General features: G+C 56.8%; 2 protein-coding genes across 21 annotated transcripts in view; one reads left to right on the forward strand and one right to left on the reverse strand.

Moving 5' to 3' along the window:
• Positions 1 to 579: 579 nt before the first annotated feature.
• On the forward strand, positions 580 to 8,356 carry LOC116447217 (prosaposin-like). 4 transcript variants are annotated; one of them, XM_032116159.1, is made up of 15 exons: positions 580 to 714; positions 3,857 to 3,981; positions 4,250 to 4,327; positions 4,414 to 4,539; positions 4,741 to 4,935; positions 5,444 to 5,587; positions 5,841 to 5,897; positions 6,134 to 6,142; positions 6,228 to 6,335; positions 6,545 to 6,631; positions 6,728 to 6,911; positions 6,989 to 7,158; positions 7,239 to 7,319; positions 7,465 to 7,572; positions 7,661 to 8,356. In XM_032116159.1, the coding sequence occupies exons 1-15, from the start codon at positions 654 to 656 to the stop codon at positions 7,694 to 7,696; spliced, it is 1,569 nt and encodes a 522-aa protein (XP_031972050.1). In that variant the 5' UTR covers positions 580 to 653; the 3' UTR covers positions 7,697 to 8,356. The 4 variants fall into 4 exon arrangements, with proteins under 4 accessions (XP_031972050.1, XP_031972052.1, XP_031972051.1 ...); XM_032116161.1 differs by having other exon boundaries at positions 6,137 to 6,142; XM_032116160.1 differs by having other exon boundaries at positions 4,253 to 4,327.
• Positions 8,357 to 8,569: 213 nt separating this feature from the next.
• Positions 8,570 to 27,270, reverse strand: part of CDH23 (cadherin related 23) — a 183,203-nt gene continuing 164,502 nt past the window's right edge. For 7 of the 17 annotated variants that reach the window (XM_032116131.1, XM_032116132.1, XM_032116130.1 and 4 more), the window contains 31 exons: positions 26,073 to 26,294; positions 25,871 to 25,990; positions 23,894 to 24,074; positions 22,930 to 23,063; positions 22,489 to 22,698; positions 22,237 to 22,344; positions 21,675 to 21,777; positions 20,708 to 21,043; positions 20,420 to 20,623; positions 19,740 to 20,198; positions 18,799 to 18,915; positions 18,016 to 18,240; positions 17,763 to 17,932; positions 17,351 to 17,488; positions 17,076 to 17,195; positions 16,483 to 16,660; positions 15,544 to 15,755; positions 14,818 to 15,012; positions 14,403 to 14,513; positions 14,090 to 14,219; positions 13,667 to 13,930; positions 13,381 to 13,542; positions 13,013 to 13,269; positions 12,657 to 12,754; positions 12,451 to 12,571; positions 12,199 to 12,278; positions 11,972 to 12,012; positions 11,607 to 11,667; positions 11,102 to 11,231; positions 10,897 to 11,019; positions 9,711 to 10,723 (listed from right to left, as the gene is read on the reverse strand). In XM_032116131.1, the coding sequence (XP_031972022.1) occupies positions 10,364 to 10,723; positions 10,897 to 11,019; positions 11,102 to 11,231; positions 11,607 to 11,667; positions 11,972 to 12,012; positions 12,199 to 12,278; positions 12,451 to 12,571; positions 12,657 to 12,754; positions 13,013 to 13,269; positions 13,381 to 13,542; positions 13,667 to 13,930; positions 14,090 to 14,219; positions 14,403 to 14,513; positions 14,818 to 15,012; positions 15,544 to 15,755; positions 16,483 to 16,660; positions 17,076 to 17,195; positions 17,351 to 17,488; positions 17,763 to 17,932; positions 18,016 to 18,240; positions 18,799 to 18,915; positions 19,740 to 20,198; positions 20,420 to 20,623; positions 20,708 to 21,043; positions 21,675 to 21,777; positions 22,237 to 22,344; positions 22,489 to 22,698; positions 22,930 to 23,063; positions 23,894 to 24,074; positions 25,871 to 25,990; positions 26,073 to 26,294 (5,370 nt within the window). In that variant the 3' untranslated portion in view covers positions 9,711 to 10,363. The other 10 variants (XM_032116137.1, XM_032116135.1, XM_032116139.1 and 7 more) reach the window with 8 other exon arrangements.

Raw genomic sequence — 27,270 nt, forward strand, 5'->3', positions numbered from 1 at the left:
TTGAGGTTCCCTGTGGCTGCAGGGCCAAGGGAAGGCACATCCCAAGGTGTCACTGGGAATCTGGGACTGAATGGATTCAGGTTCCAATTAAGCTGCGTGTCCCATCAAGCCTTTGTTCTGCTCAGCATGGTTGCAGGTGGAAGAGGCTTGTCTGGGATTGCTGCTGCTCTCTTCCCTGGACAAACACAACGCCTGGTGTGAGGCAACAGCCCTGTGTTGCAATCGCTGCCTTGCGCAGGCCAGAGGGACTTCTTGATACTGGCCTTCCCTGCTGACTTGCATTTAACGTGGCTTCCCTTGTGTCCTCATTCCTTGCTTGATTTCAAATAAAACATAAAAATGTCTTTTAAAGGCAGGGCACGTGGTGATGTCACGTGGCTCCAGCACAGTTTTCCCTGTCCCTGCCTGCCCTCTGCAGCCAGGTTAGTGTTGAGCAGCAGGTTCTGGGCTGCTTCTGACCTCCTGGGAATACCTGCCTGGCTCAGGTCCCTCCCTCCCTGGTGCTGATTTTATAATCAAGGCATAAAGTGAGGGGTGTGGTAATTGCCCTGCGTAGGTGTGGGTTCTCACTGCTTCTCCCAGCCCATCCAAGATTCCTCAGTCTGGGAGCAGCATAGGAGAGGAACCAGCCACTGAGGACTCTTAGGAGCGGCATGGAGAGCAAATGGAGTGGCTTGGTGCTGATCATTTCTGTGTGCCTGGGCTCCTACCGAGGTAAGGCCAGGCCTGGGGGTAGGTAGGATGTGGAGAGCCCAGAAAACCCTGCTGAATCCCAAAACTATTCTCAGCTTTGGTGTCTTATGCTCCATAATGTGCTTCCTCATTCCTCTGGTGTTGGAGTTGGGCAGAGGAGAGCTTGGGGGAAGGTGGCACCACTGGCTGCTTTACCACCTGGATATGAGTGTTGGAACTTAGGCCCTTAAAGGTGATCTCAGGGCAAAAAGGGGTTTGCTCCCTCCCTTCTCTGGGATTCAGGCACAGCTGGTGCTGTGCTGGGGCATGGAAGGAGGAAGCCAGTTGCTGGGGGTGTCTGCAGTGGTGCAGGAGAGGGGCTGCTCTCTCTGCTGCCCTTGGTACTGGGGCCTGGCTGCCAACGTGTGAGCTTGGGGAAGCCACTTGGTTGTCACAACAGAGTGACGACGCTGCCACCTGAAGCTGCCCTTTTCCTGATGGTTCTCAGAGGAGATGCAGGAGCAGGAAGTTGCCTCTGCTGTGGCTTGCTGAGCTCTGGGAAGGGTGATGGGGTGATGTGCTCTACTCACCTCAGGAGCCCTCTTCAAAATCGGGACTTGGGTCTCTGTGAGCGAATCCTGCTGCAGGCAAAGCTCTGCTGCTGTCCCTTAGTCATGCCCCTGCCTATCCCCAGGAAACAAGCTGGGAAAGGCCTGTTTCTAACCTCTGGTCCTCCCTTGAGGCCAAATCGCTGTGTTTTGAGGAAATCTTCCCCAGAATAAGTGGAGCCCTGCTGTTGTAAGGATATCCCCCATGTTTAAGAGTGAAGAGCCCCCCTTGCACCCCAGTTACCCCAGGCTTGGTTCACTGGGTTCCTCTGACGTGACCTGCCCAGGCTTTGTGGTGGAGGACTTGTGAGTGCGCACGCGTGGCCCGGGGTGGGGGGACGTGTCCAGGTGTTGCAGCCAGCAGCAGGCAGAGCAGGAAAGTTCACCTGCGCTCGGCACGTCCAGCCTGGGGTGACGCCTGCCCTGGGAGCCGGCAGGGGCTTGGCTGCACGGCACGGGGGTGCTGCGGGACCGGGGACCCTGCAAGCCTTGGAGAAGGATTTGGGAGCTGGGAAGAGTGTATTTATGGTTCTTGCTGTAACAAGGGGTGTGCGCCAGGCCGGGAATTGGGGCGCTGGGGCCCACGCTGCCACCCCCGGGGTTTACGTCACAACCGGCTCGCCAGGCTCTGCCGGCTCGGCCGGGGCGCTCCGAGACTCCATGGAATGCCAGCAGAGCCCTGCCAGAGCTGGAGCTCGGTGCTGGATCCCCCCTGAGCAAAGCCCACCCCATCCCCCGGGCCTGGCAGACCGGAATAGGGCAGTTGTGGCTGGCCTGGGACCATAGTGGCACGGGAGCATCCCTGCCTCGCTCCTTTTGCTAAAAATGGCATCATCTAATAACCCTGCTGCCTGTGTGCCTGACAGCATGAGGTGGCTCCGGCACGGCTTTGAAACGTGTAGGAGAGCTCACGAGACACCAGTTGCCGCAGTTGCTTGCCCCGTGGCAGTGGTTTCCATTGGGGGAAGCTCCCCCTGCTCTCAGCTGTTGGGAGTTACGATTAGTCCTAATTACCTTCTGGCCCAGCACTTGATGCGTGAGTTTCAGCTTGAGCAGGGCGAGGAGCAAGCGCTGAGCTGAGGAGCTCTGTGAGCCAGGAAAGTTCAGGACCAAACCACCCGTGTCTTCTAGATCCCCCGATCCCCCTCTGGGGTCCGGGCTCCAACACAGGGCTGTGAGAAATGCTGGGGGACCGGCTCAGAAAAAAAAAATGCTGTGGGGTTGTTGTCTCCCATCTCCTTGGTTTTGGTGCTGCCCCTTAGTGTCTCTTCTGACTTGCCATTCCTGTTTGCCCTGATGCTGGGGCCAGGGTTGAAAACATAAATATATACCTCTCAGCTGATGTGGCGAGCTCGGCATCGCGCAGCTGGGGAGGTGTGTGGGAAGCCTGGGAAAGCGGGGGGACTCGCCCTGCCCCGCGGCTCACCTGTCCCAGTGCTGCCGTCAGCCCGATGGGGAAATCGGGGCTGAAACACGACCCGGCACCCTCCGAGCTGCGCCAGCGCTTTTGGGGGCAGCCGGGACTGGTGAGGGGCTTGGGACCCCTCTCCCCACAACCTCCGGCTCAGGGGACTTTCCAGGGTGGCCCTGGGCACCTCACGCTGCCGTCTCATGGATGAGCTGGAGGCGTTGCCAAAATCCAGCATGCAGGGAATGCGGCTTTTGGGGAGAAACCTGATAAGGGCAGGGTTGGGTGGAAGGAGCAGTTTCTGCCTTTGGCTTTATTCCTTATCTGCAAAATCATAGACAGGGCTGGGGGATAAAAGCTGGATGCAAACGCTTGGAGCGGGGAGGGTTGTGGTTTGCTTAGAAACGCCTCTTGCAAGACGGTCTGCAGCAGGGTCTGCCTGTCCCTCTGCTCGGGTGCTGCTCCCTATATACCCCCAAATTCCCGGAGCGCCTCCCAGCCCAAGCAAGGCAGCGAAGGGCTTGGGTTGTGTCCTCTCCCCGCCTCCTCCCCAACCGCATCCTGGGTGGGCACAGTTCCCGGTGGAAACGAACACTCGCCCCAGCAAAAACGAGTCCTGACACACCAAGGTGACAATTAAAGCGCTGCTCTTGCGCCACGCCACCGCGCTGCCGGGGCGGGCCATGCCGCGGCTGCCGTGCCGGGGATTTACAGTCAGGAGAAAATGCTGTCGTGGGGAGGAAATAAAACCAAAAGAACCCCACCAAAAGTGGGGTTGCTCAATCGTTGCCGGGAGCCGTGGCGTGACTATCCGGCTGCCGTGCGGGGCTGAGCGCCGGCGCCCCGGGTTTGCAAGATTTATTGCTGCTTTTATAAGCAGCCGCCTCTGCAGCGTGTCAGAGGGTGCCGTGAGGTTGAGGATGAGACCCAAATTCCCTTTGCTTCTGACCCTGTGACATCCCATTGAAAAAGCTGGCTGCCTGGCAAAGCCAGCCTTAAAAAATCATTTATAAACGAAACAACCTCCCCCACGACTTTGGGAGCTGAGGTGGAATCACAGCGGGAGGGTGAGGAGCATCACCCCTAGCTCACTGCGGTGCAGATAGGGAGGTTAGTTTGGTGTCTTGGGGTGCCTCGTGGGCTGACCGTCTCCTCTCCCCTCTCACAGCCGGGGCCAGCCCCCTCCACGAGTGTGGCAAGCGGCCGGAGGACTGGTGCCGCGACGTGGCGACCGCGGCTAAGTGCGGGGCACTGGAGCTCTGCCAGCTCACCGTGTGGGACCGGGCCCTGGGGGTAACAGTGCTGGGAGCAGGGAATGCGGGGGGCTGCGGGAGAAGTGCCCATCTGCCCCAGAACATGGAGATGGCAGGAGAATCCCAGCCTGCCCACCCCAGCATCTGGCGCCCTCAGGCAGCGACATATCTGCAGAGTAAACGGCAAAAATCAATGGGTGCCCCGGGACGTTCCCAAGTGCCCCGTGGTGGGGTGGAGGATTGGGATCTCGAGAGCAAGTGGTGGGTCTGGGTGCTGTGACAGCATCCCCACATGTCCCCTCTCTCAGCAGAAGGGGATCCCCTGTCACCTGTGCCAGGTGGCGGTCTCTGTGGTGGGCAAGATCCTGCAGGACAACTGCACCGAGGTGGGTCTCAGTAGGAAGGGGATGTGGGGCTGGTGTTCCTCCCCACCAACACCACTGAGGCCCTGAACACTCTCTCTGTCACCCAGGAAAAGCTGCGGCTCTTCTTGGATAAGAAATGCCAGTACCTGCCCTTCCAGGACTGGTCTGTCAAGTGCAAGAGGATGGTGGACACTGGCATCCTCGTGCTCGTCCAGCTGGGCAAGCAAGTGCTGGTAATGCAGGGGAAGCCCCTGGGTTTGCATTTCTCCGTGGTTTGGGATGTCTTAGGGGCTTGCAGAGCAAAGGATGCTCCTGGAGCCTGGGACAAAGCATCTGAAGGATGTGATGGAGATGGAAATGACCTGGGGCGGGTGGAGGTGGTGGGTGTGATGGGGCAGATGCAGCCTCAAGCCCCCACCCCTCTGCTCCCCCAGTCGGAACCAAAGGTGGTGTGTGGGACCATCAAGTTGTGCCAGCCCCGGAACAGACCCACGGAGAGCTTGAAGTATGAGAATCCACCACCAGCTGCCACAGGCCCCACCCAGGACTTCGCCGACCTGATCGCCCCCTTCATGGCCAACGTGCCCCTCCTGCTCCATCCCCAGGACCTGCCTCACGGCGAGGCCCAGGTACTGTGGCACGGACAGGAATGGTGCTGATCATGGAATCATGGAATGCTTTGGGTGGGAAGGGACCTTACAGATCATCTCATTCCAAACCCCTGCCACAGACAGGGAATGTGCCCAGGTTGCCCCAAGCTCCATCCGAGCTGGCCTTGGACACTTCCAGGGATGGGTCAGGCACAGCTTCTCTGGGCAACCTGTGCCAGTGTCTTAATGCTGCTCAGGGATGAAAATCCCCTAAAAGCATCGCCTACTTAATAACAATTAAAGAAAGCCCCGAAAATTTCTGTGGAGCTGAAATAACTTCTGGTTTTGGGGGTGTCACCAGTTTGGGGGGATATTCCAGGATGCAGGAGGGAACCAGAGAGATGCTGGTCAAAGTGCTGCCCCAAATTGCAGCCAGTATTTAAATCCCAGCCCTGCAAATGCAGGTATTGGGGGGGGGGGGGGAGGGGGGCAGTGTTTGATTTTATTTTGGGGGTACCAATGTGTCCCTGCCCTTGTTATCCTGCAGGAGATGGAAGAGGTGTGTGGGCACTGCCTGCAGCTGGTGACAGCCGTGCAGCTGGAGCTGAGGGCCAACACTGCCTTCACCTGGGCACTGGTGGGCCATGCCAAGCGGGTGTGCGAGACCCTGACACCCGACCTGGCACAGCGGGTGAGGGGGCCAGCAGGGAATCACACAAGGGTTTGGGCTGGAAGGGGCCTTAAATACAATGTCATTCCACCCCCTGCCATGGGCAGGGACACCTTCCACTGGACCAGGTTGCTCCAAGCCCTGTCCAGTCTGGCCTTGAACACTTCCTGGCATGAGCCCTCTTCTCCTCCTCGATGGGAGCATCTTTTGCAGATGCCTGCCCAGGTGGGGGGCGTCCACTGTCAGGCACTGAGGCCGTGTCTCCCTCCCGCAGTGCAAGCGCTCCCTGGCCGAGTACACGGACACGGCTGCCCAGCTGCTGCGCTACATGGTAAGAGGGTGGGGGCTCCCCGGGGGTGCCAGGGGAGAGTGGGTGCTAGCTGGGGGGCTGAATGGCACAGCCAAGGGGCCTCATCAGCAAATGCTCCTTTTTTTTAAAGTTAAACTCACTGCATTATATTCCTACAAAATTTAAATGTTTTTCCCCCCTTCTCTCTGGCTTGCAACTGCTGTAATTATATTTTATGTTCATTTTTTCTTGCCATTTTCTGGTCCCTCCACTGGTAGCAGGCTGAGGTAAGTGAGACCCATGCCCTGACGGGCTGAAATTCCCCTCCATGGGGGACAATGCCCACCTTATTCGGGATGTTTCTCTCCCCAGGACCCGATGGAGCTGTGTGGCCAGCTGGGACTCTGCGCCTCCACCTCGGCACTGCCCCTCCACACGCTGCTCACAGAGAAGGTGACGCAGGTCCTGAGCATGCTGGGGGTAAGTGGGCCCCCCCCCGCCCCCCCTCCAGTTCTGCTGTGTTCCTTAAAATCCAAATCTTGTGAAGAGGGAGCCTTATTTTGTATTTTATTTCCTCAAGCATCTCCATTTATCCAAGGGGGAATGCCTTACATGGGGGGTGATGGTGGAATAGGATGAGGGTGGCTCTGGGGGGGCTCGGCATGCATCCCACCACCTTGTCCCGACAGGACAGGGTGGGGAGCACTCCACTGTGTGACGTGTGCCAGTTCACCGTGAAGACAGTCGAGAGCCTCCTGGAGAACAACGTGACAGAGGTGACCACTGCTGCAGTCTGGGGCTGAGGGGGCTGGGACAGGGGACAAAGGGGCAGCAAGGAGCCAGCGTTTCCCTCTTCTGCTTTGTGCCGGCAGGAGCAACTGGTGAATGACATCGAGAAGGTGTGTTACATGCTGCCCCACAGCGTCATCGGGCAGTGCAAGGACTTCGTCAACTCCTACGGCAAAGCCGTGGTGATCATGCTGCTGGAGGCCACCGACCCCGCGGCCGTCTGCACCATGCTGCGCTGCTGCCCCCGCAGCGGGGACGCCCAGCCCGGTGAGCTGGCACCCAGCACGGGGCCCCGGGGAGCAGGGTGTCCCCATCGCTGGGTGCTGACGGCCCGTGTCCTCCAGGGGCTGCCTCGCTGGAGCAGCTGGCGGCGAGCGCGGGCGCCTTCTGCAACGTCTGCCAGATCGTCGTCACCTACTTCGACAACGAGCTGCTGAAGAACGAGACGCTGGAGGAGCTGGGCGAGGTGCTGGAGAAGGGCTGCGCGATGCTGCCCACGCCGCTCACCAGCAAGGTGAGCTGAGGGGGGCACACCCAGCCCGGCGGGGACACCCCCGACACCCCCGCCGGGCTCACCCCCTCTCTCCCTCCCAGTGCGAGGCGCTCGTGTTGCAGTACGAGCCGGCGGCCGTGCGGCTCTTCGTGCAGATGATGGACCCCACCTTCGTCTGCACCGTAAGTGTCCTCGTCCCTGGGGCGGCCTGGACCAAGATGGGCATCTTTTGTCCAAGCCTCGGGGCTGGGAGAGGGGCAGGGTGACCAGAGGCTGCTCATGGAGGTTTTCTTCCTCCTCCTCCCACCCTTTTCCTTCACAATGCAGAAAATCAGAGCCTGCGACTCAGGCAAGGAGGATCTCCTGGGCTCGGCCCCCTGTGTCTGGGGCCCGCAATACTGGTGCAAGAACATGGCCACGGCGGTCGAGTGTAATGTAAGTGCCGGTCGTGTCCCCTCCCTGGGCCGGCAGGGTGCCGGGGGTCCCTGTGTCCCACCGCCACCCCGCCCCGTTCCTCCTGCAGGCCGTCGCACACTGCCGGCGTCACGTGTGGAACTAGGAGCCATCTCCTCCGCTGGCTGGACTTGCTCTGCCGTTTGGTTCGGGATCCTGGCTCCCTTCCCTTGGGATATGCCTGCACTCACAGACGGCAATGGCAGGAGCCAACCGGCCTCATCGCGCTGGCAGAGCTGCAGGGAACCCCAGCGCCCTCGGCCACTTACTCTTCCACTCCTGGGGCTTGGATTTCCAAATCAGGTTAAGGGACTCGTTAGTATTTTCAGGACTGGGGATTCAGCCCTGACATCTCTCAGGGTAACTGCAAAATCCCCATGCCCACCTCTGTCCCCATCTCTATCCCCACCCCCATCCCCAATACCATCTCGATCTTTCCATCCCACCCTGAACCACTCGTAAGGCCCAGATCCAGCAACGTGGATCTGTCCCTGTGGGCTGGGCTGGGTTCTGCTGCCCAAACGCCGGCCCCCCACTCCTGGCTGGTAGCAGCCTCACCTGAACAGAAAATGAATGAGTTTGGGTGCAAGGATTTCCTTTCACACCCCCCTCCCTGCTGGAGGTCCTGTGCTGATCCAGCCGTGGTGGTGAGGGCAGCGGGGTGCTGGGTCATCACCCCCGCCCTATCAGGGGGATGCCTGCAGTGCCTGGTCCTGAGTGTGCACGGGAGCATCCCATCACAAATAAACTCTTCCCGTGAGCCTGGCTGGCTGTGTCCTTCCTCCTTGTGCTCGGGCTGCAATGGGGGTGCGGGCAAACCAGGAGGACATTTAATGCTTCCCCCAAAATCCAAGGGGCAGCAACACCCAGGGTGGCATCTCGTGAAGGTGATGGGGTTGAAGGATGAATTAAAAGAGAGTTTTCTCTTCCGAAGGGGGTTTGGGTGTGATGGATCCGGGGAGGAAGGACAACAGACAGGTTACCCAAAGCCATAGACAGTGTATTTCTGAGTCCCGTAACAGACCGTGCCCAACACTCTCCACAAGGTTACGACTGGAAACAAACCCCCGAACAAACAAACCCAAATGCAAGAGAGAAGGGGAAAGAAAAGGGCAACAAAAGACACACACGAGCACTCCACATCCAGAAGCCCCAGTTATTGTTAGTCTCTTTCAACATCGCGAGTAGTTTTGGTAAAGCCAGTGAAATGGAGGAATGTCTTTGGGTTGTTTTTTTTTTTCTTTTTAATTTGTTGGGTCTTTCCTTACTGGAAAGGTGACGTTAATGCCAAAAGGACTCGGTCTCTCCCCATGCTTCTCCGGCTGTCCCCATGCCCGTGGTTGAGGTGTGACAGCTGCTTGTCCCCAGCCTGTGCCCAGGGATGCTGTGGCAGCACATCATCCGCATCCTCACTGCACCTTCCCCCGTCCAGTCTGGACTCATCATATTCATTTAGCTTTTCTTTTCCTTTTTTTTTTTTTAGAAAAAAAAACTTTTTTTTTTTTTTAATAAGAAAAATAAAAAAAAATTTAATGGTTTCATGGATAAATGACAGGTGAGTAAAAGCATTCCGGTCCTGAGAGCCCTCTCCCGGGGCCAAGCTCTCCAAGGCTGCCAGAGTGATCTGCACCAGGTAGCCTGGACTCCTTCTGCAGGGGAAGAGGGGGCCAAGCACCAGTCTCAGGCTGCCCCTGGCCCCCACCATGGCCCCCCCTGGTCTGTGCTTCATCCCCGCCGGCCCCGGCTTGCCTAGAGGAGCACCAGCAAGCACCACCGCTCGTCATAACTCGGTGATCTCCAGAGGGCTCTCCATGATCACCTCCCGCATCTTGTGCAGGGGGGTGGACTTGGCCGACTCGGTGCGGGCATTGTGGTCGCTGTAGCCCCCGCAGTCGGCGGTCAGAGTCTCCAGCGAGCGACCCAGCACCTTCTGGTCGTCCTCGGGCAGGCTGTTGAGGTCGGAGGCGAGCAGCGTGCCCGTGCTGCCATGCACCATGTGGATGCCATCGGGACCTTTCAGCTCCACCGGTTGCTTGTGTCGGAAGCGCAGGCTGCCCTGGCTGGGACTGCGCTCCTCCTCCTCGTCCTCCAGCTCCTTCTGGATCAGCTGCAAAAGAGCCATGGAGTAAGGAATTACCGCTGTGGCCATAGCAGCTCCTGGCTTCCATGACTCCTGCAATGCTGGAGTCCAGTGGAGGGAAGGACTCTCCTCTTCTGAAGCACTCTCAGAGCGTGGTGATGAGGATCACCAAGAGATGACCTCCAGCTGGATCACTCTATTTTTGGGTGGATGCCCTGGCTCAGGCACCAGCTACCAGCTGGGTGATGGGTCCTGCAGCTGCCCCCAGAGTGGCCAAGGAGGAGTTTGGACCCGGGCTGGAATTTGGGGTTGTGTGAGGGTGGAGGAGCAGGAGGCAGACAGGGACAGAAGATGAAGGAAGGCTGGATGGGGCTGGAGGGGAATAAGGGCATAGACAGATGGAGGGCAGAAGGGTTGAAAGGCATCTCCTATCCCACTGCTCTCCTCTGCTCCCTTTGCCCCTTGTTTTGCCCCCTATGAAGGGTAGAAAGCCGCAGGAGGAATCGCTTCTCCCCATACCAGCCCTTCTGCACCAACACCCTCCAATCAGAGGAGCAGAAGGAAGGAAAGATGATCCCTCACAGCTTTGGCCAGCCTTGGCAGAAATGGGAGCTGATGAAGAGAGTCCACCCTACAAAGAGGGATGTCCTCCCCTGGGGTCAGAAAGACCAAGGGAGAAAGTGCTGCTGATGCTCAGAGGAAACACGGAGAGTCACTGTGGGGCATCAGCAGCCTGGAAAACCAGTGAAAAAACAGCAGTGGGAACCAGTGGAAAACCAACATTGGCTCATTTTGACCAAGCAGAGAGTGGAGGGAGCACTGTGTGAGAGGGACCAAGAGTGGCCACAGGGAGCGACCACAGCCTGTGGGGCCAGGAAGACACACTGCATCCCAGAGGGCACGGCAAGCATCTCCCCACGCCCATGCACACCCCTCTACCTCCGAGACTGAGGAGCGGTCCCCCTGACTGGCGGTGGCCTTATGCACCATCCGCTGGGCAAAGAGCTTTTTCAAGCGCATGTAATCATCCAGGACCACCTTCAGGAGAGTGCCCTGGGTGGAGGGGGAGAGACTGTGGGTTATCCAAGGGAGATGGTTTGATTAGAGGGAGGCCGGCCTCGTCCTGGCATTTTGTGAAGTGACATCACCCTCTGGCACTGTGAACTTGGAAGGTGTACCTGTAAGAGAAGACCCCTTGGCGGAGGATGCCTGCCCTCAAAACTCACCTTGATGGGTCCCTCCCGCATGATCTGCCCCAGCTTGGCAATGTTGTCGTACTCCTGGATGGCTGCCCGCAGGTAGCGGTCATCCTCGGGCTTGGCGGCGGAGGGCTCTCTCCCGAAAGTGCCCTGCAGGAGGAGAGAGCGGCTCAGGAGGTGCTGTGGGTGACAGGCGCGGGGACACGATGTCCTGGCGGGGGCCGTGTCTCACGTGGGTGCGGGCAGGGCTGTTCCAGAGGTCGGTGATCTCGCTCAGGTTCTCTGGCAGGTCGTCCTCGTGCTCTGCCTGTGCCGCCAGCTCCATATTCCTGCAGAAGGGGTCCAGCCACACCGGGTTGGCCCTGCCCAGGGGGAGGAACTGCCATCAGCGCAGGCAAAGAGTGGCATTATCCCTAACGCCATCTGGAGCCTGGATGCTGAGATTGCACTGCCTCCTCCTGCCCTGTGCAGGTATGAATTTGGCTGCTCTGGATCCAGATATGTGTCAAAACATGCCCGTCATCTCTGCTTACCCCAAACCTGGCCAGGATTGGCACAGATGGAGTCACAGGAGAAAGACCAAGATTTTTTAGCTTAGAAAGCTCTCAGAGCAAGCACGTGTCCCAGGGCCAGTCATGCTCCATGCAGAGCAGAGCAGAGCAGAGAGACATCACGGCTCCACAACACAGGCATCCCTCTCTCGGGAGCAGCCTCCAACCCCAGGGGGTGGCACTCACCCATCAAAAGAGTACTTGTTGGTGTTTGGCATGTCCATAATGTCCATGAAGCCTCTGTTCCCTGCAAAAGGCAGGGATGGGAGTTACAGGGGGACACGTTGGTGGGCTGAGCAGCAAACCATGGGGTGACACTTCTTTATCAGGGAGGGATAAAGAGCAACCAGAAAGGCAGTGACAAACATGCTGGGATGTGGCTGATCATGCAGCTCCTGATGCTGCGAAAAGCCTCCCACCACCACACCTTGCTGGGCAGGATCACTTCTGATATACACCCCACGATATCCCCCATGTCTCCCTGTGACCCTCCTCTGTGCTCTCCATGCACCCCACTCTCCCACACAGCTGGGACACCCCAAACTGCTCACCAGTGGAGCCAGCCACGATGGCTTTCAATTTCCTTTTGTGCCTGCAAAAGAAACAGCCACTCAGGGAGGGAAATAAGGAAGATGCTGGAAAGGAGGACACACAGATTTGCAATAACCCTTCATAGGTATACCCCCGTGTTAAATAAGGCTGGGAGCTTGGAGGGGAGAGGTACTATCAGTATTAAAACCATGCATTTTGGAGGGGATAGGCAGAGAGAGTTACTCACACTGTCCGATAGTACCAGTTCATGAGGATGAAGAGCATGGCAGCCAGGAAGAGCAGGACGGCCAGCACGATGATTGCCATCTAGGAGAGACAGAGGCGTGGTGGAAACCTCGGGCATGGAGCCAGCACCCAATGGTGGGCACATGCCCAAAGTTATGTGGGTGGAACATCTCGCCAGTTACTGACCAGTCCCCATGGGAAGGAACACCACCCCACCTGCGAGCAGCACCTCCAACCCCAGATGGACCCATACCTGCAGAGCTGAGAGGTCATCTGGTGCCCGGGCAGTAATGGCAGGCTGCACATCCAGCACGTTGTAGTTTCTGAAGAGATTCCTCAGCTGCTCCTTGTTCTCGTCTATCATCTGAATAACCCTGGGAAGAGAAGGGTTGCTTGGGCACCTTGACATTATTGAGGGTCCCGAGGGAGCTGGGCCGGGTGGGGGGCCAGGGGACGTACCGCTCCACATCCAGGATGCGGTTGGTCTCCCTGTTTACCACATGGATCAGCAGCTCTGTCTGGGCAAAGTTCACCCGGCCTTTCTTGTCAACATGGAACTGGGGAGAGACAGCAAGGTCTCCAGTGTGGGAGAGGAGTCTCCTCCTGAGCATGCTCCAAGGTGTACTTGCGTGGCAAGAGACCCTCAAGCACCAATCTGGACCCCTTCAGTACACCCCAACCTGGAGTGTATTCGTCACCTTCTGAGCCCAGGAGTGTCTACGGTTATCCAGGCAGGATTCCCCCAAAAGAGACTTCCCAAGTAGCATCTGGAAGGTTGCCTACCCCTCAAAGCAACGTCCAAAGAGGATGGTTACCTGCACATCATCTGTGTTGACGATGGCACCTGTGATGTTGGAGAGCAGGCTGATGAACTCCTCCTCAAACTGCCTGACCTTGTCAGGGATCTCATTGATGATGATTTTGACCCTCTGGTCATCCCGCAGGATGTAAATCCCCACAATGGCCGTGTCGTTGTGGCCCACCAGGTCAGAGGCCATAATGTCCACCACAAAGTAGCCGGGGTTATAGGCCGTGAAGAGGTCGAAGGTTCGCAGGATGCCATCAAGAGTTCCTGGGGAATGGATGGTCACATGCCTGGGATTAGTGACCCCAGCCATGGGGACAGCTTTGGCCGTATCTCTGCCCAAGACGCCATGCTCCCGGCAGCAGGCTGGGCACTCACCGATGCTGAAGATGTTGGCCACCTCCTCGGAGTCGTTGGAGTGCTGCTTGATGTAGCGAATGCCCAGGATGTTGTACAGGACCAGGCTGTTATTGCCCACATCGGCATCCACTGCGACCACTCTGATCAGCTCCGACCCCACCTTGGCATCAGTGGCAACCCCTTTGAGGGAGAGATGGGAAAGGGACCTGGGGCGAGGCTGGCTCTCGCTGCCCCATCATCCTGCTGGATTTTCCTGGAAGTATCTCTGTCTCCTGGTGCCCCCCCAGCCCCTGGCACCCCTTACCCGCTGTGTACTCCGACTTGGTGAACTGGGGGGACTGGTCATTGATGTCATCCAGGAAGATCCGCACCTCCTGAAGTGTCAGGTCCCCACTGAGGTCCCAGAACTGGGCTCTCCCCGCCTGCTGGTTCCGGGGAGGGGACCAGTTCCTCTGGCTGGATGCTTTTACAATGATTGAGTGGTACGGCTCCTTCTCCCGGTCCAGGTCCCGCAAGACCTTCAGCTTCCCCTCTCGGCTCAGCTGAAAATTGCTCTCCTGGTTCCCAGCTGGGTGCAGAAGGGGGTCCCCAGTTAGGCCCCTTTGGGCTTGGCACTTCCGAAATGCCACCTTGCCCATTGAGAAGGGCAGAGGGGCAGTGAGGAGATGAAGAAAATCCCGGGTGAGGGGTGTGTGGAGGGACACAGAGCTGCCATCTCCACACCCACCTGCTATGAAGTAGTAGACAATGGCGTTGGAGCCCTCATCCGCGTCCACTGCACCAGTGACATTCCCCACCACAGTGCCTGGCCGCGAGTGCTCGGGGACAGAGAGTGCCTGGTACTGGGGACTATCCCTCTGCCAGAGACCCCAGAGAAAGGAATGTTAGGAGCACTGAGGTTGCTTTAAATAAAAGCAGACAGATCCCATGGTGCTGCCCACCATGGTGATGCCCAGGGCTGCATGCTCCATCACACGTGCTCGCTGGCATACCCATCCCTGCATCCCCTGCATCCCACCCCCTTCACTCTGGTGCCTTACAGGTGGCCTGAGGAAGATGGGTTCATTGTCATCGATGTCATCGAGTGCTACCTGCAGGGGCTGCATGGTCTCGTAGGGTGGCTGGCCCTGGTCACAGGCCACGATGATCAGCTGGGGAGAGAGGCAAAAGGGCTGTCCTGGGCAAAACCACACACACTGGGAGACATCACTGAGGCAGGGACAGAGAGGACAGCTGGATGGTGGACGATTTTGGGGGGATTTAACAGGGAATTGGGTGTTGGCTTACCAGGATGCAACCCCCCTATAACACTTGATAACCACCCAGTTCCTGCTAAGGTGTGGTACCTCCACAACTGTGTCAGCCGACCCCATCCTCACCACATCACTTGCATCCCACCAGCCCCATGCTGGACCCACAGCCTCAAGGCCTGCCCCGGCCCCCTGCCCAGCTCACGTTGTACACTGCCTGCTTCTCCCGGTCCAGCCGCATGGCCGTCTGGATCAGCCCACTGACAGAATCGATGCTGAAATACTCCCAGTCCTTGTTCCCTGCCCCAGTTTTCAGCAGGTTGTAGAGCACCACTCCGTTGAGACCCTCGTCTTTGTCTGTGGCATAGACCTCGTAGACGTTGGACCGCAGGGGGATCTCCTGCTTGCACACACACAGCCCTTCAGCCTTGGCACTGCATGCAAACCCCTGCTCCCCCTGCCCCTCCAGACCCCTTGGTCCAAAATCCCTTGGGTTTGGAGGTCAGCAAGCTCCCACTACCCAAACCCAACATGGGGCTGGCAACATTGAGCCATGATTCCCTTTGGCCTGGTGGCTGGGGACTGGCTGAATCAAGCCTGGCTTCCCAGAAAGAGGAAACATCTTAAATGTCAGCATTTCCAGCCCATGTTTATAAACATGCTCTGCACGCACCACACATGGATTGTTTACTAACTCTGAGTGCTGCTGGGGTTTCTGTTCCCCAAATCTGCCCCACCACCCTGCTCGCATGTATGGAGAGAAGCTGTTTTTGAGTGTCCAGCCCCATGAACCAAACCTTGCCAAATGCTAAATCAAGGCCTTGTTCCATCCCCAGTGGAGATGGAGTTTGGATTTTGCTGCTGATAGGCAGGAGTGCTCCTGAATACACTTTCAACGTGCCATGACCCTGCTTGCTCCCAAGGGATTTACCTCCTTGATGTGCAGGATAGTGCCATTGGGTGGGCGGATGAAGACGGGGCGGTTGTCATTGATGTCGATGACCTCGATGTGAAGCATGGTGGTCCCCCAAAGAGGGGGATGCCCCTTGTCTGTGGCCACCACAGTCAGGTTGAACCTCTCATAGGACTGCAGGCGCCGCCGGGATGTGACAAGCCCGGAGTCTTTATTGATCTTGAAAGCCTCTGGGGACAGAAAAAAACACCCACATCTCTGGCTCAGGACACTTTGCGCCAGATAAATTATAATTAAAAATGAGTATACCAGCTGAAGTGCACCCCTCACTGGTGGGAAATCCCTGTCAAGGGTGATAGAGTGGAGCTGGTGCCTGAGGCCAGGAGTGTGGATGGTCTCAGGGTTTTCATGCCATCCCAGCCCACTGCCACATCCTTGTCTCTGGGCTCTACTCCCTGGTTACCCCTGTCTGTGTTTCACTCCTGCCCAGGCTGGCATAGTGGAGCCAGAGGAGTCCATGTGTCTCAGGAAAATGAATGTTCTGCCATTCCCCTCTATATGCTGGCTTTTGCCTGATTTCCATGATTTCTCCATGTGCAGATATACTGGATTTCAGGCACTATCACTACCCATCCACACCTTTGCCCTTCAAAGCCTTCACCTAAAGCAGGCAGTGAGCTTGCTGCAAGACACACCGGTGTACATAGAAAGTCCTGCTGGGGTGGGGAAGACAAGAGCATAAGCCAAGGCTGGGCTTCAGGATGAAGTCAGGCAAAGTCCTAACACCCCATGAGGAACTGGGAACTGCAGAGCAATAGCAAAAGCTCCACGCTTTCAGTATTGCTCCCAGGAGCCGAAACCAGCCGCCTGAGATGGGCTGTAGGCTTGGTGCCTGCCTACTCCTCCCTCTTCATAACCTTCCTCCCTGGGGAAGAGCCCCCTGCCCCCAGCACCTACCTGCTCCAGGACCCTCGATGCTGTAGGTCACCACGCCATTGTCCCCTTCGTCCAGGTCGGTGGCACTCATGGTGATCACTGACGTCCCCGCTGGCTCATTCTCATAGACGCTGGTGCTGAACTGGCTCTTGCTGAACTGGGGCCTTACATCGTTGATGTCCAGGACTGTGATCAGCACCTTCGACAAAGCACAGCCAGCTGGGTGGTGTGGGGCTGGGGAAGGCTGGGCAGGCCCTGGGGCTTCACCCCTGCTGTGACCTTCAGCTCTGTTGCTGGAGCAACTTCCTGCTATTTGTTTCAGCTCCACCAGCTGAATTCCTGCCTCCAACAATGGGGGCCGCCGTGGCTGGGGCACCCATTGATGCCACAGCACTTGCAGACAATAGCATCACCCTTCCCTGCTCCTCCTGCTGACGTGCTGTCCCTGTGGCACAAAGTACCCTGCACCATTCACCCCACAGCTCCTGGCATCATCTGCTCTTCCTTCTGCCTAATTGCCCCCCAGTCCAGCCACTGGGGAGGAAAGGTGGAGCTTTAACACCTTCTTGCTGGTGACCAGCACACAAGGGGTGGTGGGAGGAGGAGAGCCCTACCTGCACCGAGTTCTCCCGATGGTTGCTGGAGACATCCCCAGGGTTGTCCCTGGCCACGGCTGTCAGTGTGTAGCGATCCTTCTTTTCCCGGTCCAGGGCTGACAGGATGTAGATGTCACCCTGCAGCACACAGAGACCTTCAGGTGGACCTCGTCTGGAAGAGCTGGTACTCAAGAAGGGGCAGAAGGTGAGGTGTGGGAGCAAGGCACAATCTGGGACCATTTCAGCCTCCCCTCTCTTTCCCTGCTCTGTTCCAGCCTCGGTTGGCTCCTTACCGTGTTGGGATTTATACCAAACTTGCCCTCTCCATCGCTCAGGCTGTACTGGATGAGAGCAAACTGCCCGGAATCTGCATCGGTGGCCATGACCCTCACGATGACCGTACCCAATGGCACATCCTCAAAGACAGCTTTCTGCAACAAAGGGAGCAAGCAGGACTGGTTCATCCTGTGCTGTTTCAGTGGGCAGTAACCAAGGGCACAGGGTGGCACCCAGGGCTGGGCACAGCCAGACCCCCAATAAGGTTCTGGCACAGAGCGCATGGCAGGGTTGACTACCTTCAAATGGTTCAAGCACAGGCAGAGGGAAGAGAAGGTGTCCCTGGAGAACCCCCAGCTCTGTGCCTGTCCTCACCAGGCAGGTACTGCCCAGCCCCACAGAGAGAGTGTATTTAACAGCCCAGTTCACCTGGTAGGATGGTTGACTGAAAACAGGGTTGTTGTCATTGATGTCCACGATCTGGAGGTACACGGGGATCTCAGCCGATCTGCGGGGAGAGCCATTGTCGGAGGCTCGGATGGTGAAGTTCAGCCACTGCACCTCCTCATAGTCCACTGTCCTGTTGGCCACAACCTTCCCTAGAGGATGGCAGACCCTGAAATGAGAAACCTGCCCCAGGTCACCAACCTGCCCCAGATACCCACCTCCCCAGGCCACCAACCTGCCGATGGGTCTTCCAGACAGGCGTAACCTTCTGGAGAGAGGTTCAGCAGCTCATAGGTGATCTGCCCATTGGCACCTTTGTCTGGGTCCACCGCTGAGATGGAGATGAGTGTGGTGCCCTGCGTGGCTCCCTCCAGGATCCTCTCAGTGAAATAGGTGACCCCGAAGGGGCGGAAGCGGGGTGTGTTGTCATTGACGTCCAAGACGTTGACTGTCAGCTTGGCTGTGGCCATGGTAGAGACCACAGGGGGAGAGAAGAGAAGGAGAACAAGTGACAGATGAGAAGGAAGGTTGGGAAGAAGGAGGGCTGTAAAGACACAATTGTGAAACTCCAGGAGAGCCAACTGGTGCTACTTCATCACAAAAAATTGCAATATTCCCCAAAGCCACTATGCCTGGAGCATGCTACGGGTGTCCCTATGCCGCTGTGGGACACCTACTCCTGTTCTTTGTGTGTCTTCTCACACAGGAGCCTGAATTTACCCATAGCAGGGTGGCAAGATATGATAGGAATGGTAATGAAGAAATGAGTGTAAGGTTATGGGCACACAGCCCTTTTCACACACACTGTAGCCCTGGGATGTCTGGGACATTCTCTAAAGCTCAGGGGAGAACCTGAACCTGATGGGAGCTGGTCCAGGACTGGTCCCACTGGAAATGCTGCTGGTCAGGATGGAGAGGAACGTGGGAGAGCTGCTGATTATCCAGAAGCTGCAGTGGTGCCTGGGAAGGGCTGTGCCAGTCCCTGTCCCCACACTGCCTGGGCAGAGCCTACCCTTACCGTTGGGCACGCTGACTGAGCGGTCGATGACTTCGCTGGCATTGTCATGGACAGAGATGGTGACCTCGTAGGTGGCCACTAGTTCACGGTTGAGGGGAGTTTTGATCTTCACAGCTCCTGTGAACCCCAAAATACGGATGTCACAGGCCGCCCCCTTCGAGGACCCTGGGCAGGGCCGTGTGTACCAGCCAACTGCTGCACCCTGTGCCATGCTTGTTCTCCTGCCTCTCCAAAGGCTGACTGAGGAAAACACTCGAGAGCTACAGGAAGAAACAACTGTTCTCCCCCCGCTCTCCATCTCCTGCCTTCCTGCCTGTTCCACACAGCCTCAGCTGGGTAAGGGTTCCAGTTGTGCATCCAAGAGGGGTCTGGAAGCTGCTGTTGCTGTTCCCTTGCACAACCCCATCCACCTGAGCTCAGCATCTCTAATAACCTTGTCCTGTATACTTTCCAACAAGGGCCTTTTTCTTTCCTGGATCAGCTTTCTGCTTCCAAAAGAGATGCAGAGAGCTCCTGGCCCTCCTTCCCCAAAGGAGCCCACCACCTACCCCAGAGTGCCTGCCTTGCTCCCCCAGTGAGGGTGCTTGGGTCCAGTCTGCCAAGGCTGAGCAGCCCCTGGCCCGCAACAGAGGCCATCTCTGCCAATGGAGATGGGTGAGATGGAGGGAGATGACAGGTGGCACGGAGAGAGAAATGAGCACAGACACAGAGACAAACCTGGCAGGCTGAGAGCCAGAAAAGAAAGCAAAGGTAAGTCAGTCAGACAGGTAAGAGAAGACAGGGCAGGGTGAGACAGGGCAGCTGGAGGAGGACAGTGGGGAGGCAGGAAAGGAGCATCACCTCCCTATACCTTGGTCACCTACCTCCAGGCAGAGAAGAAGCAGAAGCAGAAATGAGGAGAGGGGTCCACACGGCCCGTGCCACCCTTCCTGCTCTCCTACCTGTCCTAAAATCCACAGCGAACGCTCCTTGCTGTTCGGGCACCAGCGCATCCGTGTCATCGCGGGCCACGATCCCCAGCAAGTAGTACTCCAGGCGAGGGTGGAGGTCCCTGTCAATGGCGGTCACCTCGGCCACCACGGTGCCAGGGGGAGCTGACTCGGGGATGCTGACAGTCTGGATGGGGTTGATGAACTCGGGCCGGCAGTCATTGATGTCGTCGATGACGATGCTGATGGTGGCGGTGCCCGAGAGTGCCGGGGTGCCCTGGTCCACGGCCACCACCGTCAGCCGGTAGGCATCGCGCTCCTCCCGGTCGATGGTGATGTTGGCCACGCGGATCACCCCTGTGGTGGCATCAATCAGGAACCTGTCCTGGCCACCACCCTCAATACGGTAATCCAGCTGCTGGTTGAGGCCACTGTCAGCATCTGTGGCTGTCACCTGGAGGACGGAGAAGCCTGGAAAGGTGGGACACAGCCCTCTCAAGCGAGGGTTGGACGGCAGCAGTAACAAGCCCTCGGTCCCAAGGCAAATACCATGAAGCAACATGGGCAGCCTCAATTCCCAGATTTTCCCTTTAACCCCATCCTGGTCAACTGTGTCATTGGGAGCTGGATCTTCACAGTCCCAAGGGGACACCCAGGTCACCCCATTTCCCACTCTCACATCCAGTCCTGACCTGGGGGGCTGTTCTCCAACAGCCGTGCCGTGATGGATGCCGGCTGGAAGATAGGGCGGTTGTCATTGTCATCCAGGATGGTCACTGCCAGGCTGGCAGTGCTATTCAGCCCTCCCACATCACAAGCCACCAGCGTGAACTCCAGATGAGGGTCCAGCAAAGCCTCTCGGTCTATTGCACCACCAGGCTTCACCGAAATCACACCTGGAGAAGGAGAAAAGCCTGGTGGCAGACCACATCGGGACCTGGTGGCCCTGAGCTGGAGACAGAGCAGCTGAGCAACCCCACCTGTCTTGTTGTTGATAACAAAGAGGTTCAGGGATGCCTTCAGGAGCTGGTAGGTCACCACGGCATTGCTGCCCTGGTCAGCATCCAGAGCTAGGATGGGTCCATTGAGCATTGTGACCGGTGTCCCTGGATGAGATGACAAAAGCATTAGGGAGGGTGGCAGTCCCCTGTGGGGCCTCCCGTTCCCCTCCCACCCTGGTGACACATGAGGGACAGCAATGAATGGATGGAGGAGGTGACAGAGTGGGGCCTTGCGGGGTACGAGGCACTGGGGGGTGGCTGCTGCAGCCTTGCAGACGGACTCGCGAGGCCCAGGAGAGGTGGTGGGACATCCAGCTAAAAGCAAACAGACAGACACATCCATCAGATGGGTGGCACCGGCATCCTGCCACCGAGGGTGTCACCTGGAGACACCCAAACCCTTTTCTTGAGATGTTGCTCAATGGCAGGACGGGATACCTAAGGTCTTGGAGCAGGGAGCAATTTAAACGGCAGGAAGGCAAACAAAATAAAAAGAATAGTGTTTTTAGCTCTTTGTGTGGGAAATGTCTACCTGACCAAGCTGGATGTTTTTAAAAATCTCTAAGCCCGGAGCAAGGCAGTTCCAGGTGATGGAGAGATGGCAGTCCCTCCTCTTCAGGGATATTGGGCAGGTGGGTGCCCTCAAGGCTGCCCCCAGGGCTCCACACAGCCCACGGGCACCTGTTGCAGCTGAGCAATTCCCAAATGGGGCCGATTTCTGTCCTGTGCCAGGAATGATTTCCACAAGCAGCATGGACCAAAGCTACAGTCTCCTTAAGGCTGATCAAGGCACAAACTCCTCAAACTCAGTGTCCCTGTCCCACTGAACTGCAGCCCTGTCCTGCTCAACGTCCTGTCTCCTTCACCATGGCCAGGAAACACCTCCCCTCATCCAGCCCTGAAGGCAGCCTCCAGGAGCCACATAAGGGAGTGAAGAGAGACCTACCAGGGGGTGAATTCTCCATCACCTCAGCCTGGTAGGAGCTCTGGGTGAAGAGGGGGCGGTTGTCGTTCTCATCCGCTATGGAAATGACCAGCAGGTCAAAATCCTAAAGGAAAATTGGGACAAGAGGGTGATGACCATAATGTCCTTTCCTTGAGCTCATCTTCCCCCTCTCCCATCTCTAGTCAAAGCTGCATTCCCTGGACCACCCTTGAAGGTGTGCAGGGACCCTCACCCTGAGGCAGTCAGCCAAAGGATGCTCCACTATCACTGTGGTTGTCCAACTCCCCAGCCCAACATTGTCCCACCTTCCATGACATCCACTGCTGTTGCACGGAGTCAACAAATGACTTTGGGCTTGCCCTAGACCCTACTGAGCCTGTTCTCTGCTGGGGATGGGGCTGAAGCCCCCTCCTTGTGATCCCCAGATCCCTTCCGGGGACGGGGTTGCTATCGGAAACACTGTGGGTAAAGGCACTGCTTGTTTTTGGCCATGGCAGGAACCCCCTTTTCCACCTGCCCTCCTGTCTGCACCACTGGAGGTCCCGGCAGTGTCCGTAATTACCCGCCTGGCATTGCGTATGTTCTCGGGGTTGTCCTTCACCGTGATGGTCAGCCTGTACTCGGCCACCCGCTCCCTGTCCAGCGGGCGGTTCACGTACACAGTGCCACTCTACCAGGAAAAACAAGGGAGAAAACACCACATGGGATGTGAGGAATGCTTCCCCTAGGGCATCTCCTGCCAGGGCAAGGATGCCAGACAGCACACCTGCGTTCCCACCCTCCTTATCCCAGCATCCCACCCCCCAGGCCGTACGGTGCTGTTGATGTAGAAGGCATTCTCTGTGTTCCCTGCTGTTATGTCGAAGGTCAGGAGGGCATTGGGGCCCTGGTCCGCGTCCCGGGCAAGGACACGGGTGACAAAGCTGGAGACAGCGGCGTTCTCACTGAGGGTGAGGTTCATTGGAAGGTTCAGGAGCACAGGGTCGTTGTCATTGATGTCCAGCACACGGACACCCACAAGGATCTGCCAGGGGAACAAGCAGGGCAGGCATGTGGCACTTATTTACACCCCTCCCATCCTTTCCTCACACTCCCCAGGCAAGAGGTGGGCTTTCCCACTCAGCCCAGTATGGAAAGGCCTAGAGACAAGGAGAAGGAGGTGGAGGAGAGGAGAATGAAGCCAGAGACCAGAGGGAAGGAACTGAGCATGGGGGACGGCAGGTCACAGCCCCCCGCGCCAGCCTGGGGGACTCACCGTGGAGCTGAGGGGAGGCACTCCCCGGTCCCGGGCGGCGATGGTGAGGTTGTAGAAGGGGATGTTCTCACGATCCAGCTCGGCATCCTTCCGCACTCGCAGCTCTCCTTCCACCGGGGAGATGACAAATTCCCCTGCCGGAGACAGCAGGGCCCTGGCTCTCACTGTGCCTTGGCTCCCCAAGGGAGTGGCTTGTCTGGGAGCTAGGGCACCATGCCAGGTCTGGGGACAAACTCATGTCCTGTTACTGCAGATATAGGAGGATTGTGACAGCTGGGGACTGTGCTGGATGCACCCCCAGGAACCAGAAGGAGCAGGGGATGGAGTGAGTGGCCAATTAAGAGGTGTCTGTCCTCGTTTTCTGGGCCTTTCTGGAAGATGCCAACAGCCCCTCCATGCCCTGGGATGGCATGGACACAGCACAGACCCCCCACGAGCTGAAGGGCCTCGTCCTGCTTGTTCTGGCAAAGCTTTGCAGTGGGGTCAGCTGGGAGATGTGATCAGGCTCTGCCTTCCAGATTCCCACCACCCCCTTCACAGGGGGACGGCCAGATGTTCCCACGGTTAGGGATGGCCCCCGCTCCTCTGCCATCTGCACCAGGGTGCTGGTGGAGCTGTGAGTGCTGGTGAGCAACTCGGTCCCCAAACACCCTTCAAACCCCACAGGGACTCAGGGACAGGGCTCAGTTTCTCTTTCTGTGCTTTGGTTTTTTTGCCTTTTTGATTTCTTTTTGCCTTTATTGTTTAGCAGATTTCCCCCTTCCCTCCACAAGTCCCAGCCGCCCCCTGTCCAGGCATGAACAGGTTAAGTTTCCTGTTGCTCAAAACAGGATTTCCTGGTGTCGACAGGCTGAGCAGGAAGGGAGGATGGCTTTTCTAAAGCGCTTCCTCCTTGCACTCCTGCAAGCCAGGCTCTTCCATGGGGCGGCCAGTGGGAGAGGCGATGCCCTGTGTCCCCACTCACCGAGGGGGTCCCCGGCAATGATGCTGTATTCCACTTGTCCACTGGGTCCTGAGTCCCCGTCATGGGCCAGGAAAGTCCAGACACGAGGGCCGGGCTGCCCCTCGGTGACATCGAAGGGACCCTCGTAGGGCCGTGGGAAGGTGGGACAGTTGTCGTTGATGTCATTGAGGTTCACTAGCACCTGAGGTCAGGGTGAGAAGGATGAGAGTTGTGAGAGGAGAGGGATGGAAGGGGAAGACCACCCCGCTGGCCATGAGCATGGGAAGCCATAGATGGGTGACACTGGCAAAATACCTCCTGTATTTCTAGCTTTTCTGGGTTCACCAGACATCCAACTCACAGCTCAGAGATTCAAACGGTTATTCCTGACCACAGCCATCCTACAGCCACACTACAGAACTCCAGCTGCACACTGCTAAACCCCTGAGCCATACACCACGGTGGGGAACTCAGTGCAAAAAGCCCACTGTCCTCCATATTCATGTCCAAGCAGGACAGACAAAACCACAGACATGAGTTAGGAGACACCCGATCTCTGCAGCAGCTGCACACTTCCTCACTCCTTTTCCTCCAACAAATAATTCCTAATGCTGAGCAAACTTCAAAAAATTGGCACGTTGCATCCTTGTTCCAACAAAACCATCACCACCAATGGTGGTACTGATGGTTTTGAGAAGGACACTGGAAATGAGGAATTTTCTGACCTCCTGGGTTAAAGAATAGTGAAATCCACGAGATGGGCATTTGTTGCTGGTTAAATCTAATCTTTACAGAGAGTTTATCCAAATTTCTGCTCCGTTTCCTAGCAGTAGAGAAAACAAACACTGGCACGTCTTATCAGGATGATGGACTTGCCATCACTGGGGATCTCAAATAATCCCTCAACCTCCTCCTAAAAGCTGTGTTTTCATACATTGCTGGCACAAACTCCTTGGGCAGTGGAGGGAGGGTGTTTCCTATCTTTTCTGGCTTTGGTGCTTGTTGCTGAAGGGGTTTCCAAGTTCATGTCTCTGCTTGAGCCAAGTGCAGGGGAAGCTCTGCCTTCACCTGCAGCACATGGCAGCTGCTGCCTTCGCTGCCTGCAGTTGAACCCCGGGTCTGTCCTGGGCCGGGAAGTCATCACCAGTAGTATCAGATGCCCAAATCTGAAGGCTTCACCTTTTCCCAAGCATGAGTCCCACTGCCAGGCTTGTGAGGACAGATTTATCCATAGAAATCTCCCACACTGGTAATCCCACTTTCCTTCAGTTTTTCTTTTTTTTCCCCTTCACACACAAGAACTTATCTCCTTTTGGGGGATTACAGAACCTGTGGCTCAATATCAGGGTGAGGTACAATGGTCCACGGCAACCGAGACAGAAGATTTAACCCATTCCTGACACCTGCAGACCACCAAATCAATCTCGGCATGTGGCACAATTTATCAAGTCACAAAAATAATCAGTGTACTCAATTTCTGCAAAATATTTTCTTTGGAGCTGCTTGCCTGCCCTCCCCAGTCTTTGAGCAGTGCACTAAGTTCAGGTCAATGAGGCCCAGGGAGAAGAGAAAGAGCTTTAAATAACCTCCTTACAAGAAGGGAAAAAGGAATTTTAAAAGCACATAAATAACCACAGAAGATAAAGATTAAGCTGAAATTAATGCTATAGCAATGCTTTACTACCTGCTGTCCCTTCAAGCAAGAAGAACCGAGGCCATCTCAAGAAAACATAATGCAACTTAAAAGGAGTTCCAGGAATTTCTCTATGTCTTTGCAGGACCTAACAACTGGGCTGATTAACCCATAAGTGTCCATTGTGCATGACCCTGTTTTGAAACCCCCCTGAGGGAGCAAAGTGACAGCAACTGGGCAAACCGGCCACAGCTGGGAAAAGCAACTGGTGACCACTGGGAAGGAGATGTGAAACTTCTCACAGAGCAGGAACTCCTTGACCCCAAAAAGGCCACAGTGTCGCAACCCCCCCATCAGCTCCTTACTGTGGTGGTCGACGTCAGCCGGCGCGAGACAATGGGGCACTGGTCGGTGGCGGTGACGATCAAGGTGTAGCGCCCGTGGCTGATCTCGTAGTCCAGCTCCTTCATCGTGCGGATCTCCCCCTGCAAGGACAGGGGAGAGCAGCTGGGAGTGAAGGGAGCAGGACAGGGACACGTCTGGAATGGGGCCGGCATCTGTACTGACCGTGGTGTTGTCAATGTGGAAGGTACCCAAGATGTTGCCTTCGGTGATGCCATAGGCCACCGTGCCATTGGGTCCCTCATCCTGATCCAGGGCGTGCACAGTGACCAGGGTGGCGTTGAGTGTGGAGGGACCTTCATCGAGGGTCACCTCGTACAGCTGCTGCCGGAAGGTGGGAGCACTGTCGTTCTCATCCAGGATGGTGACATACACCGTGGTGGTGGCCTGTGGGACATGGGACATCACATTAGACACTGTGGAGGCATTTGCTGGGCAGTCTCTGGAGCTGGCTGGGGAAGGCTGGATCTGTCAAGGCCAATGACCAACACAGGCTCAACAGTGCCAAGAGACAAAAACAGAGTGCAGGGTTCCAAACGAAATGAGCCGTGGCAGCAAACACACTTCCAGGTAACGGCTGGGTACAGAGATAAACGTACTGAGATTAAATCACACCCTTGTTCCCAAGCAAATCATGTCTCTATGGGGTCCCTCCTCTTTTCACAGTTTACCATTGCTGGCAACACCAGGGAGCAGCCCATGGCACAGGGAAAACCAGAGGCTGAACCCCACTGTGCCTCCCTGCCTTTGGAGGAGGCACGTGTGAGTCCTTGCCTAGCCACTGGGAACACCGTGGCTGCTATTAACAAGTGTGGCAATATGGATGGAAAATACCTGGAGATGACGCTGCCACAGCTCAGGGGAGGAACAAAACCGAGCACCTTGGACAACTGGACTGACCTCCCACAGTCCCACCATCTCCCTGCTCACCACAATGTCACTGCTGGTCAGGCTCAGCCAGATCTGAGCCTCTTCCAGCTGTCCCTGGCTCTGCACAGGCACCTGGATGTCCTGGCTGTCTTCTGCAGGTGTCACCCCACCTGGGGATGGGGAGGTGACAATGGCACAGCACTCTGCCTAAGGGCTCAGCACAGACGTGGGGGCTTGGGACAATAAACCATTTTCTTGGAGTCTCTGGACTTCATCCTACACCTTCCCCAAGCAACACACTTCTTCCAGCCAGCCAAGGGTTACATTTTTGGCAGGAGCATCACAGCCGTGTTTGCTGTAAAACCACAATGCCACACGGTAATTAGGTACTTTTCAATTTCCCTGCACGCTCCAGATTCAGAGCAGGCAAGCAGCAAAGTTTCCTGTGGTTTGCAAAAACTCCCCGTGTCTGCGGGCTCCACTTTCCAGGGAA

This window comes from Corvus moneduloides, chromosome 8 (assembly GCF_009650955.1).
Source record: "Corvus moneduloides isolate bCorMon1 chromosome 8, bCorMon1.pri, whole genome shotgun sequence".
Taxonomy (NCBI): domain Eukaryota; kingdom Metazoa; phylum Chordata; class Aves; order Passeriformes; family Corvidae; genus Corvus; species Corvus moneduloides.